At 31.4% G+C, this 13,743-nt stretch overlaps 1 protein-coding gene across 4 annotated transcripts; it reads left to right on the top strand.

Moving 5' to 3' along the window:
- The first annotated feature begins 544 nt into the window (after positions 1 to 544).
- LOC107430150 (agamous-like MADS-box protein AGL14) lies at positions 545 to 9,134 on the top strand. 4 transcript variants are annotated; one of them, XM_048464602.2, is made up of 8 exons: positions 545 to 699; positions 1,036 to 1,209; positions 5,136 to 5,217; positions 7,180 to 7,241; positions 7,363 to 7,462; positions 7,795 to 7,836; positions 8,069 to 8,110; positions 8,663 to 9,134. In XM_048464602.2, exons 2-8 carry the CDS (start codon positions 1,049 to 1,051, stop codon positions 8,789 to 8,791), a joined length of 618 nt encoding a protein of 205 aa, XP_048320559.1. In that variant the 5' UTR covers positions 545 to 699; positions 1,036 to 1,048; the 3' UTR covers positions 8,792 to 9,134. The 4 variants fall into 4 exon arrangements, with proteins under 4 accessions (XP_048320559.1, XP_048320560.1, XP_024935094.2 ...); XM_048464603.2 differs by lacking the exon at positions 545 to 699 and adding an exon at positions 706 to 837; XM_048464604.2 differs by lacking the exon at positions 545 to 699 and adding an exon at positions 785 to 803.
- Positions 9,135 to 13,743: the final 4,609 nt, after the last annotated feature.

Raw genomic sequence — 13,743 nt, 5'->3', positions numbered from 1 at the left:
ATGGAATACTATTGGCCCAGCGCTGACCCCATCGTACGGATTTCACCGCCGTGTTCCCAAAACCCCCTCGTACGGACAGGGATTATTGTGTTTTAATCTATTCTTGTTTTGTTTTTTAAACTCCCCAGGAACTTTTTCTACGGTACCCAATGAGTGCTCCAAATTTACCTGCAACTTCGGTTTTGAAAAACTGTCCCAAAATAACTGGCAACCGACAGGAATGTTCGCTGTCTTTCACTTCAACAGTCTCTCTGCTCGTTCATATGGGTCACCGGCCTGTAAGGTTGTCAGTCTCTTTGAACACGTGTAATCGCATGGATGAATAGCATCGAAATCTTTGTGCATCCAAATTTTATTTATTTATTTATTGTTTTGGTTGAAAGATGAAATAATACCTCACATGTTTTATTTATTCTTCTGATTTTCTCTTTTTGGGAGGTGTCCATTTTTTCCCAATATTTGCCCAAAAGAGAAAGAGATTAGGTTCTTGGCCATCTTCATCTTTCTAAAAATTATTATATATATATATATATATATTTAATAGTATAGTAAAAATTTTACAGACTTCTACTACACTAGGGTTACATTAGATAGTATTAATTTTATATCCAAAAAAGAAAAAAACAAAAAAAAAAAAAAAGAAGAAAAGAAAAGAAAAGAAAAGGAAAGAAAAGAAAGAAGCTGGTCTAGCTAGATAGGGTAATCAATCAATCTAGTCCTCATTTCTTTGCCCTCCATAATTTTCTCTCCCACTATCTATTTTTTCTTTGTGCTTGCTAAGAGATCTTCAAAGTTTTTTTTAGGTTGTATTTTTCATTTGTGTCCCTTCCTCTTTTGGTTAGATTTTGCTATCCTCTCTAATTTCTATTTTAAGAAACTGCGCAAAGTTTCCATCTCTATCTGATTGTTGTGTCAGTTTTTTTTTTTTTTTTTCACATCAAAAAATTTTCGGAGAAATCCATCAATATTTTCCTTTTCTGGGTATTTTTTTCCTGGAAAATTTACTTTCTTTTTGTGGTAAAAAAAAATGGTTAGGGGAAAAACTCAGATGAAGCGTATAGAAAATGCCGCGAGCAGGCAAGTAACTTTCTCAAAGAGAAGAAACGGACTGCTGAAGAAAGCTTTTGAGTTATCGGTTCTTTGTGATGCTGAAGTTGCACTTATAATTTTCTCTCCAAGAGGAAAGCTCTATGAGTTTTCAAGCTCTAGGTAAGTTTCAGAATTATATATAGAGTAGTTAATTACTCAAAAAAATAAAAATAAAAACTCATGATTTTTCTTTTTATTTTCATATATTTTGGAAAACCCATTTGATGATTTAGATAAGCAATCCTAGAAATATTATTATTTGTGATTTTTTTTTTTTCTAAAAATCTGGTTCTCGTTTTGTGCAACAAGTTGGCTGGGCAAAGTACCTAGCTAGCCAGGCTTTATTTCTCAAAATGGTGTTCCTTTTTGTTTTTTTCTACACTTTTCTGGATCCAATCTAACTCTGTGATTTGGCTTTAATCTTTTTATTTTTTTTTTCTCCTTTTCTTTTGGATATTTGGTATTTTCTGGATTTTCGTTGGGTGGATATGGTTTTGTTTACTCTAATATTCCATGGTCTATTAACTGTACTGCACGGTAGTCTATATATAAATGCTTTCCCACAGAGAGAGAGAGTGGGTTAGAGGTAGATTTAATGAAAATCATATATACGAGCTAAGAAAACAGTGTTTCCTAGCTAGCTTTTTGGTATTTAGTTTTAAAGTAGTTAAACAAATTAACCCCCCAAAACCAAAACGTTTTTCTTTTTGAAGTAAAGGAAGAAAATTTATAGGTATTTGTTCTGATCTATTAATCGTATCTTTAATTATATTTTATGAACAAATAGATAAAAATTACTTAGTAAAAATTAGTATATCTGACAAATATTAACTTGGAATCTTTTTGATTGTGTGTGTATTGGACGGACCTCTATGAAAGAGGCTGTACATTGTGTTATAATTATCACTATTAATCCTTTCTGGCTTCAACTACTATATATTTTTAATTCAATTTGTCCTCAGAAGGAATTGGTCTCGTCTCCAAGGTGATCTTCACCCTCTATAAGAATTCAAAGTTGTGTTTGATAACCTTGTTGTTTGTGCGAGATTCCCCCACCCCATTTTTGGTGAATTGTTGTTTGTGTGAGATGTGTGTATATGCACACACTCACATATACACACCTCTGACTTGTGACCATCCGCATGGTAATTTTTACTGATATCGATGAGTGGATATATATATAATATCCATATCATGTGTAGATACACATAATAACACATCTCTATATATATGTATTGTTCTACTAGACGTAGTCGTCTAGGTTATGCAGGTTGCCGACAATCTTTAGTCTTTATATATATGTATTATATAGATCTGTATATATATATATATTATATATATATATAAGTCAACTAATTCATATTTCTCTACGTCAGCTAAGTATATATAAAGCCTATATTGTTAATATTTCAGATTGTAGTACTGCTATTTGAATTAGCTGCTTTAGCTTTATTGCTCATAAGCTATAGCATTTAGTTCACCTATATATAAACATACTCTTTCAATTCCTGAAAGTGTGATCAAGTTATAGTGCATGAGCACTTAATCACTACTCAAGTAAGAACATCATTCCTTTTTTAATGTATACCTAGCTATAGCTAAGTTTATTATGCATGCTTAATTAATTTATACATCTTTAATCACTTTGCAGGCCTTTTTAGGAATATACTAATTCATGGATACTATTGTGTATTGCAATTTTAGTAAAAATCTTCAGCTAGTGCATCTAGACAAACTTGCTAGTACTACCTTTAGGGACAATTCTAGCATCAAGTTTAGGGAGATGAATAAATTATACTCCTTTTTTTCTTTTAAATAGCAGTATTCTTTTATAGGTGAGTAGCTTCAGTTTTTTCATTAAAAAAATAAAATAAAAAAAGAGTAGCTTCTGTGTTTGCTTTTGTTTTGATTATTTTTATCTTTTATTTTTGGCAATATGTTAAGAATACTAACATAATTTCATACGTCTTGGTTCTATGTCGTTAATGCAGACATGCATGCTATATTTATTTATAGTTTAATCCATAAAAGGCTCATTGAGACCATAAGATATTGAACTCATTCATGAACTTTTCTGCTTTGGTTTGCCTTTGAAAGATGAAGAAAATTATAAAAGAAATAGACTTAATATATCGAGGAGGAGGATTTTCTATAATCTTTTTAATGTCACTTATGTTTATGTCCTCTATCAAATGGAGTACTTCTAGCATATCTTATTGAATATGTATCTTAATTCCTAAAAAGTTGAATGACATCGTACTTTGAATCTTTAGAATATGTGTGTGCATGTATGTCTGTTCATATGCTGCTGATGATATAATGAAAATGCATGCACATAAACATATGTGTAGATAGATAGGTGCATAAACTTGTATTTTTCCACAAACCAAACATGTTCAACCTTGAACATTATTTGCAATCACCACAAATATATTGCATTATATTGTTTTTCGTTTTGGTGAGAACACACACACACACACACACACACACATATATATGCTCTCTCTCTCTCTCTCTCTCTCTCTCTCAACATATATTACCCCCCTTTAAGAAAAGTTAAGTGTACAAGAACAAAATGGCAGATCCTGTACACAAATTAATTTAGACTTCTCTTTTTCCACCTGCATATCAATCGAATTTGGACCTGTGTATTAACTATGCACTTCAAGCATCATTTATATTTTTCTTTTCTATTAAGTAAGATATTTTTTAATTTACTCTCTAGAGCTCTCTACTAAACTTATACTATCCATCATGCATCTTATTTAATTTCATACTAGGAGTATAGAAGATTCAAACTTGGGATCGTTGACCATTGGTCATCTTCAATCTTAATTAATATATCTGTAACCCAAATCACTAAATTATCTAAATTCATCAGTTAAGTTTTTATATCTTACTGTTTTTCATGGCTTTCTGTCATATATATCTAAATACTAGCTACCTTAAGAACGATTGTTGCTTATTGCTGTTGCATAATTATTTTCTATCTACCATTTGCATTATTGTTAGCTCATAATCTTTCTAGGTGTCACCCTACCAACATATAAGTTAATTGTTAGAACAAGGTTTATCCATATGCATTTTTGTTTATATTACTGCTTATATATATGTAAAGGTATGTACATATATTGGAGTACATCCTATGAGATAATAACTCCAACCTTAAGGATATAGATGGTAGTTCTATGAGGTATGGAGTTCGAATCCCACTATTCCTCTGGATTGTAGTTCGACATTATAGGAGAGAAATGGTTCATCTAAAAGCCCTATCTGCTCAGTCAGAGTTTTGATATATGCAACTTGATTCTTGGCTGAAGCTTCTCCATGACTAATCAATAAGCATGCTTTATTATATACCTTAGGAGCAAATTGGCTGTGCTCCTAATTCTCATGTATCAGTGGTGTATCATGTCCAATGAATACAGAAACTAGCTAGCTATAGCAATATAGTCTCTATGGATCAAATTAAGTCTGTTTTTGCCTAAATGAAACAACTTTTGCCTTGCTTTTTGTATTTTATAGAGTTATCTAGTATGGCCTTCTCTTAGATTATCATTTCGTTGTAGTATATATTCTCTTTTATATAAAATTTCTTAACAAATTTATACACTTAATGTATGAAAAATATACAGAAGGTCAATAGCAATTCAATTGATTGTATATAAATTCAAAATGTATTGTACTTAAAAAACCTAATAGTTTAAGCTTTTGAGATCAATGGTAGTTTAACATATATCTAACACTTATGAAAATAAAGAATTGAAATAATAAAAGAAATTTAAGGGGAGTTATTCTAATTTCTAGAAGTAAAAACTCATATAAACAACGTTTTGTATAATATATGAGAAAATTTATGTAATTTTCCATGTAAACTATACGATCTGAGATTCTTTTACTTAGCTTCTGATATTGCATGTAAAGATATTTATTGTTATTTTCATTCGCCTACTTCTTAAAACAAAGTTTTGAATATTGTTATATTCAAAATTGTCTACCTATTTAATTTCATCGTGGTGTACTTGCTTGTTTTGCCAATGCTTCAGTATGAACAAGATAATTGAGCGCTATCAAAGAAGAGGAAAGGATTTAGGACTTAGCAACAAATCAGGTCCAGAAGATAAGCAGGTAACGCTCCATGTTTTTCACCCCATTAATTTGTTATGCATATACAAGGCTTATTTTCATAATAATATTAATGAGGAACCTTGAGATTTTGGCATATAGGAAAGTACTCATATTAACGGATATATATAATTTTTTTGATATTGGGGATGGGGGATTCAAACTCAGGATCATGACTCAATAATGTCCCTGCAGTGACTAATTCTACATGTTTTTGAGATGATGAAATATTCCTTTTAGGTTCATGGGGAATGATTCAGCACTCAGTTAAGAATTAGGTCGAACTGTACCTTTAGTGTTAATATGATATGTAATTAACGTACAATTTACCTAGCTAGTGGAATGGATTCTTAATTTACTTGATTTCATTTTCCCTTTGTAAGTATTGAGCCTTATAGTTTCTCCATTGATTTCCTAGGCGCCAAAGCTATGTAGGAAAACAAGTGCTTAATTGCTGATTTTGGGATTCATGTCTCATATATTACTTAAGCAAGAACATCAATCCAAAGAAAAAAGAAAAAGGAAAAAAAAAAAACCTTCACATTATTTGAAATTAAAAAAAAAAAAAAAAAGAAGCAGAAATTCTTATGATATCTGATACTAAACAACTGTATATGCATCATTTTATATTTGCAAAAGGGATTATATAATAAACACAAATACTTTGCATTAGCCTACTTATACATAAGAGATGAAATCTTATTGCTAGCTGCAAACCTGCCACAGCTACGGTAGATTGCCTTTCTTTTGCACTTGCCATGGTTTATTTGCACCTGAATTAATTACTAAACATTTTGCTCCGCAAGAAGTATATCTACCTAAAAAGCAGTTTTGAGGCTCTTATATAGGAACAACAGGAATTGTTTCATTTGACTAAAGAAATTTATACGACTCCCATATTATAGCATTTTTGAGCGTTATGTAAGAAGAAAAAAGATGCTTAATTGTGTTTCACATGAAGCTGAGTTTGTGCTTTGGGCATACAAACAAAAATGGGTGTCTTACATTTTAATACCTTTTAATTTGAAAAAGTTGCATTTTTGAGCATCTGGTTTTAAAAGTAGGCCTCCAAATTTCAATTCGTTGTATTTTTTTACCAAATTTATTTTTTATACCAATGACAGTGAACTTTTGGAGTGTATTAAGATTCAAATCTTTGAAAGTAGAAAGGATCGAAATTGCAACAAATTAAAACTGGAGGATCTAAATTGCAATAAATAATTCTAGTTTAATATTGGTTAAGTGGAAGTTCTGTGAGGTGGAGCCATTAATCACCATTAGCCAAAAACTCCAATTTAACTAACATGCAATAAATTAAAACTTGAAAGCTTAAGAGCAACTTTTTTAAACTTGAGAACCTAAAATTCAGTTTTACAAAACTAAAGGGTGTTAAAATGAAATAAATCCAACAAAGTTTCTGGCATATGCTCCTCATTTGATAGGAAAATTAGAAGATATAATATATTAGCTAGTTTTTTGTCAACATATTCTGATGGATTTTCTATCATGACGTTTTTTTAGCCTTTATCAATTCTTAAATCTTTTTAAGTTGGATCTTTTTAAGGTTAATATTTAAAAATATGTTTGGGATGTATATATATTATGACAAAATTCATTTTATCCTATAGTATTCTAGTATTATTTTTTTTGCTAAAGTAGTATTCTAGTATTGTTAATAGACTAATATGACACCAAATGCATTTTTACATCTCAGACTTTTAAAAAATTTATAGGCTAATAATAAAAGTTGTAGTGAAAAATCCATCAACATGCCCTAATAGAAAACTAACTCTATAATAATATATAAAATATATCATTTCGACTATAAAAGTTTAAGATTTTAAAGTACAAAAAATAGTGTAACTCTATGTCTGCTCTATGTTGAAGCACTTCCACACAAAGAAACATATGCGAGAAAACGTTGACATCTTTACTCATGTTTTAAGTAACTGGTTTTGCTTGCAGGTTGCGAAGGAAGACACCTTTAGCATGGCAAAGAGAATTGAGTTTCTTGAAGCCTCTAAACGGTTTAAGATTTAATTTGCTTGAAAAGTTGGATCTAATTAAATCTGTTTTAAATATTCTGTCAAAGTCACATTGTGGAATTGTTATATGAACTTTTTGAAAATTAGGATATATTGTACGTAGGAAGCTAATGGGGGATGGTTTGGATTCATGTCCTATTGACGAGCTTCAACAAATAGAAAACCAATTGGAGCGAAGCTTAGGCAAAATCAGGGCAAGGAAGGTACATCCAAAAACCACACGTTCATTTTTCAGTTCTTTTCTCCTAATATTAGATGTGTTGGAATTTGAATTTGAGATTATAAGCCAATAAACACGGACATGTTCAATAAATCTTTCTTTCCTTTGTTTTCGTTTTAATGCATGGGAGCGAATTCTTTGTTTTCGTTTTAATGCTTGGACGCGAATTCTTTGTAAGTGTCAATATAAATTAGTTAGAGCTAGTTAATTAATTGTAATTAGCTAGCTAGTAATTAATCAGTTGTACTGTTAGAAAATTGATTTGAAATATCACTTTTAAGATAATTAATATGATTAATTTGTTCCTCCGTGTAGAATCAATTGTTACGCGAGCAGATTGAGCAGCTGAAAGAAAAGGTACAATAACTATTTACTATAATTTATCTGGATGTTTATCTTTGGTATAAGACAAACATATATTTCTCTTATACCAAAGACAAAACATCCAGGTAAATTATATATAGATATATATATATTTCTCTTATAGGTAAACATCCGGATAAATTATAGTAGTTATATATATATATATATATGGATTCCTGTTTTACTTTCCGTTTCTTCCTTTTGTATATTGGCACGTATAATACAGGAGAGACGCCTTCTTGAGCTCAATACCGAGCTTCGAGAGAAGGTGAGTTTAATTTTTATTATATGATCCTAACCTACATATATCTAGACAGTATTTCTTTCAGAGAAAGTGTAGGGGTTCCAAATGTTAGTATGGTTTACGTCTTGAATTCAATATCTGACCTATAAAGTTGTTACACCTTATATATTGAATTCTAGATTTGTAGGAATATTGGATTATATGGTTGAATATCGTTTACCTCTTTTATATTTGATTTGAATATAATTTGATTCTTCGTGTTTCATAAATATTATCAACTTCCTTTTAGATTTCAAAATCATTATATTCTTGCTCCATTATTTCATTCATACTCCTTGGATTTTATATCATTCACACCCTTATTGGATTGTTAGTTGTAATTTTCAAAACCTAAAAATTTACACTCTACTCTGTACAAATCTGAAAGGAATCTAAATAAAATAATCCTTTAGAGACACAATCTTTTAGATAAAGTGGTGTTTTAGCACTTCTAATCAATCACTTTTGATAGTTGAACTTTGTTGATTCTTGAGTTAACAATTACATATCCACTAATTATTGACTAATGAAATTCAGTGTGGCATGCAACAACTTCTCCCATCGACTAAGAACAGAAAGGAAGCTGCAGGCAACAGAGAAATTGAGGAAGTGGAGACAGATTTGTTCATAGGGCCCCCCGAAACGAGAATTGCCCAAAATCCATAGAGATCTTATCAATATTATTGGTCATAACATAAAAACTCTACTGGTGCAAAAAATCTTCTGCATATATGCATCGACTACTGCTAGCTACTTCCATGGTTCTTGATGTGGTCATGGATATTTCGATAATTTGCGGTTCATTGTTAACACTGAATCCCAAAATAAACCTCTTCAAAATCAGTTCAAATTATTATCTAATTGAACCTATATGTATGTAACCCAAAAAAAAAAAAAAAAATGATCTGTTTTCTTGAGATTTTACTTTGTTTGGAAGAGTGTATATGCCCGGACGCAATGTAAATTACTTACTGCAAATTGTATCTTACTACATATAATGATTGTACCATTTTCTGTTTGGCTTGTAAGAATTTTTTTAGTAGTTTATTAGGAGAAAAGAGTGGGAAAAAAATGACTGACTAAGAAGTAGGAATGTCAACGGGGCAGGATGGGGTCGGTTTTTAAAATTTCATCTCCGCGGGGAATTTTCCATCCCATTTCTGCGGTCTTTCCCATTTTTTAAAATGTGAGATGGGAATGGGGATTTTGCGGGGCGAGATGGGGTGGGGCGGTTTTTCCCATTTATTATCAACTCCCTTGTTTTAGGTAGTGTAATACACTATGTATTCCACCTACTACGATTTGAAATAATAGACTTCTATTAACCAAAATCGGGATCAATAAAATATGCAACGAATTAACGTTCTAAATAATTAGATCCAATTTTTTGGTTCATATTAATATTTGGACAGCAAATTACAAGCTTTATGACATTTTCCAAGAAAGTTAAGATAAAATCCTGAGCTTTATGACAGCCTTCTATCAAAGGAAGAAGCAGATGGAGGGAAAATCCCCCCCCCCCCCCCCCAAAAAAAAAAAAAAAACTCTTTCTTTTATAGACACAAGATCCTACCAAGGAGCAGATGAAGCAGGTGGTGGTGAAGCAGTAGGCGGCAGTGTGTCGGCAAGAAGAAAATGAAATGAGGGCTTTTATGTTAGGGTTGTTTTCATAAATTGAAAATGAAAGTATAAAAAATAAAAAATAAATAAATATATATCGGACCGAGTTCAGGCCGGGTCTTTATTCCTCGGGCTTGGCCCGATCCGAATTGGGTTTTTACCTATTGCCTTGAGCCCACCCAGCAACCTCGATTTTTCAGAGAAAAACTGCCCCGTTAGAGACGGTGCACTACGATTTTCGGGGTGGACGGGGCAAATTGACATTCCATGGAAAATGGGATGTCTGGACAGTTTCTGACTACGTATATATGTACTCTTCCACCAAATATAACTGCAAAGCTTTTCATTTTTGTTTATAACCAAAAATGCTTTTAGGCAAAGTAATAGATGTTTTAGGTTTGAATATTTGGAACTACCACTTTATGTAAACATTGGTTCATTGAGTATAGGATGAGACATTGGGATAAAAGTGTTGGAATCATATAACAGAAGCTAGGAATTGTACAGTTGAATATAATATATGATAGATATATTTTCATCATCTATTACTAATTTGTAATAATGCAGAAAATTTCTTCTTAAATCCACATGATCTTTCAAACTATTCTCTATATGATAGATTTGCAAGTGTCGCACATACTCACAAAAAAAAGAAGAAGGTTAATTTAGAAAACACTTTGAAACCTATGTGACTGAAGATTCTCAATTTCTAGAAAATAATACATAAAACCTTATGTGATTGGAAGCTAGTAAGTAGTGTATTTATAGACTGTTAACCCAAATCCTAGGTTTCATAACACTTCGGACCCAATTAATAGGCTCCTTTTTGTATCATAATAATCAATTAAATGGACTTTTTATTTAATGAGGTAGTTTAGGGATCCTACAGTTTATTATTAATCAAGACTCTTGATCAATGGACTAGTTTGCTCCAATTGCATAAATCTAATAATCTCCCACTTACTTTGAGCAAGTCTATGACTTTGATCTCATTCGGTGCTACTCTACTAAAAGTCCAGATTTGAACTCCTAGATTAATAATGTTTATATGAAATGTATTTTTCTTTTGTAAAATATTAATAATTAATTGATAATAATTTCTGTCAATCAATTAAATATTTATTCTTTTAACTTATCAGTTTCTTTAACGAATCTAATGTACTAACCAATGACTTTCGATATCCGAGTATCAAAACATATCAAGAGGATATTTCATATAAATTTCATTTTGTACATTTCATAAATACTTGGTAATAAAAATCATAATACCCAAATCATCAAGATATTAGCCGTTCCAAATAGGCCTTACTTATTGATAACTCAAAGAACCACAGTAACTTAATTACCTATTTATAATATATTCATGATTAAGAAAAATAAGATATCCCATATTGCTTGAGATTTAATTCTTTTCACAAAAATTTATCATTAATTAAACTCTCCCAATCCTTTTAGAATGACCATAATTCATTCCAATATTTCATAATACCCAAGACAAATTATTTTCTAAAATATTGCAGTTTAAATAAAGTGTCTAACTTTATTTAACAACTATGAGACAATTCATTAATTATGAGAACATATGATCATGTCTTATATGGATTTATCTATATGATCATATACTACATAATTAATCTGGACCTTATACTTAAAAATAATATGCATAAACCTTTTTAAAAAAAACTTCATATTATTAACTCAGAAAATAATATCACAACTTGTTTTGCTCCTAGATCACAAATGTAATTAACTCTCACCCACTCTAAAGTAATTCTGGAACCCTTTTCAGACCCATACTATTCATGTACTTCTCAAATACTTACCAAGGTAGAGTCTTAGTATAAAGGTCTTCTAGATTTCTTAGAATTAGTATCCCTTTGGAAATTTGAGTTTGTATAACCAAGGATTTTCGAACTCCGATTAGAATATACAAGCATATAATCCTTCATTCTCCTAAGATACTTGAGTACATGCTTTACTGCAACTCAATGTTCCACTCTGGGATTTGATTGGAAACGACTCACTACTTCCATTGCATGGTAGATATCTAGCTTAGTACACAGCATGACATATGTGAGACTACCTATCGCCGAAGTATAAGGTTTCTTAATCATGAATTCTTTCTCCTTAGGAGTTTTTGGTGATTACTACTTAGAAAGATATATTCCATGTTTAAAGGGTAAAAATCCCCTCTTAGAAGTTTCAAAGTTGTACATGGCCACTATTTTATCAATGTAGCAAGCTTGAGATAAAGTCAACATCTTATTCTTCCTGTCTCATAAAAGTTTGATCCTCTTTCATATCAAATTGTTTTTCAAGTAACTCTTTATGCTTGATAACATCTTCACATCGTTTCCGATTAGAAGTATATCATCTACATAAAAAGCTAGAAAAACTACTACTGAATTTTGAATTTTGTGTACATGCAAAGTTCATTAGGACGATTCTTAAAAATGAATATTTGTATGGTCTGATATTTCATGACCTAGATGCTTGCTTAAGTCCATAAATTGATCTATGCAGCTTGCATACTATGTGTTATTGGCCTTTTGCTATAAACCTTTCTAGTTGCTGCTTATAGATGTCCTCTTCCAGCTCATCATTTAAGAAAATTATCTTAACATCCATTTGCCAAAACTCATAATTGGGAGCTGTTAATATAGCTAAGAGAATCCGAACAGATTTAAGCATAAGTACTGATGAAAAAGTTTCATCATAATTTATACCCTCTTTCTGGGTATAACCTTTTACTGCCAATCTACCTTTGAAGGTTTTTACCTTCCGATCTGGTTCTCTTTTTCTCTTGTAGATCCACTTGAACCCTATGAATTTTATCATTTTAGGTACTTCTATGATATACCAGACTGAGTTAAATTTATAGATTTTATTTTACAGTCCATGGCCTTTTTCCACTCTTGCACATCAACATCCTCCAGTGCTTCTTTGTAGGTGGCAGGGTCATAATTTAGATTATCAATAACGACCTGATACATCTCATATAACAAGGCATACCTTACAAGTTCATGTATTGTTCTCCCACTATGAATTTGCCGCATTGATTGTTGAACATGTATAAGAGAATTCAAGTTCTGTGGTTGCGGTGGTGGATCATTAATCTCTTCATTATCCTCTTCCTATTCTTGAGTTTGGTCCTTAACTAGTTCCTGTACTTATTCACCTTCAGGTACTTCTTGTACATTTTTTCTTCTTTGAACATGCATATGAAAGAGGAGTGGAAGCCCATGAGTTGCAGGTGAGTCTTAAACTGAGTCAAGTTCTTCAAGAATCACTTTACTCTTAGGTTTAAAATTCATCATATAATCCTCTTCTAAAGTAGCATGAGTACTCAAAATCACTTTCTTTTCTTTTGGATTATATAAAATTCCACTTTTTGTTCCTTTAGGATAGCTTATAAATATACATGCTTTTGTACGAGATTTCAATTTTTGAAATGTTTTAGCTAAGACATGTGCTGAGACACCCTAAATTCGAATATGATTTAAACTGGATTTGTGCATTTTCCATAATTCTATGGGTATCTTTGAAAGATATTTAGACGGAACCAAGTTTAGGAGATATATAGCTGTTTCTAAAGCATATTTCCAAAACAACTCAGACAAAGATGAATGACTAAGCATTGACCTCACCATATCAAAAAAAGTCATATTTCTTCTTTCAACAACTCTGTTTTTCTGGGGTATTCTAGGGGATGACAATTGAGAAACTATCTCTTCTTGAGCTAAGAAAGACTTGAACTCACTAGACAGGTATTCACCACCTCGGTCAGATCAAACCTGTTTTATATGAAATCTTAATTGCTTTTCTACCTCAGCCTTATACTCTCAAAATGTTTCAAAAGCTTTAGGCTTGTGGCGTATTAGCTAAACATAACCATATTTTGAGTAGTCATCGGTAAACATGATAAGATACTCAAACCCACCTCTAGCTTGAACACTCATTGGTCTGCATACATCAGTATACACCAATTCCAGCTGTAT

This window comes from Ziziphus jujuba, chromosome 6 (genome assembly GCF_031755915.1).
Source record: "Ziziphus jujuba cultivar Dongzao chromosome 6, ASM3175591v1".
Taxonomy (NCBI): Eukaryota; Viridiplantae; Streptophyta; class Magnoliopsida; order Rosales; family Rhamnaceae; genus Ziziphus; species Ziziphus jujuba.
Note: the sequence above shows the minus strand (reverse complement) of the source record. Positions and strands in the feature narration are given on the sequence as shown.

Bases quoted from the DNA above. Each gene is read 5' to 3' on its own strand.
- LOC107430150 (XM_025079326.3), top strand. From the start codon at position 1,028: ATGGTTAGGGGAAAAACTCAGATGAAGCGTATAGAAAATGCCGCGAGC. The intron at 5,218-7,179 runs GTAACGCTCCAT...TTTTGCTTGCAG, and splicing joins CAGGTCCAGAAGATAAGCAG to GTTGCGAAGGAAGACACCTT. The intron at 8,111-8,662 runs GTGAGTTTAATT...AATGAAATTCAG, and splicing joins ATACCGAGCTTCGAGAGAAG to TGTGGCATGCAACAACTTCT.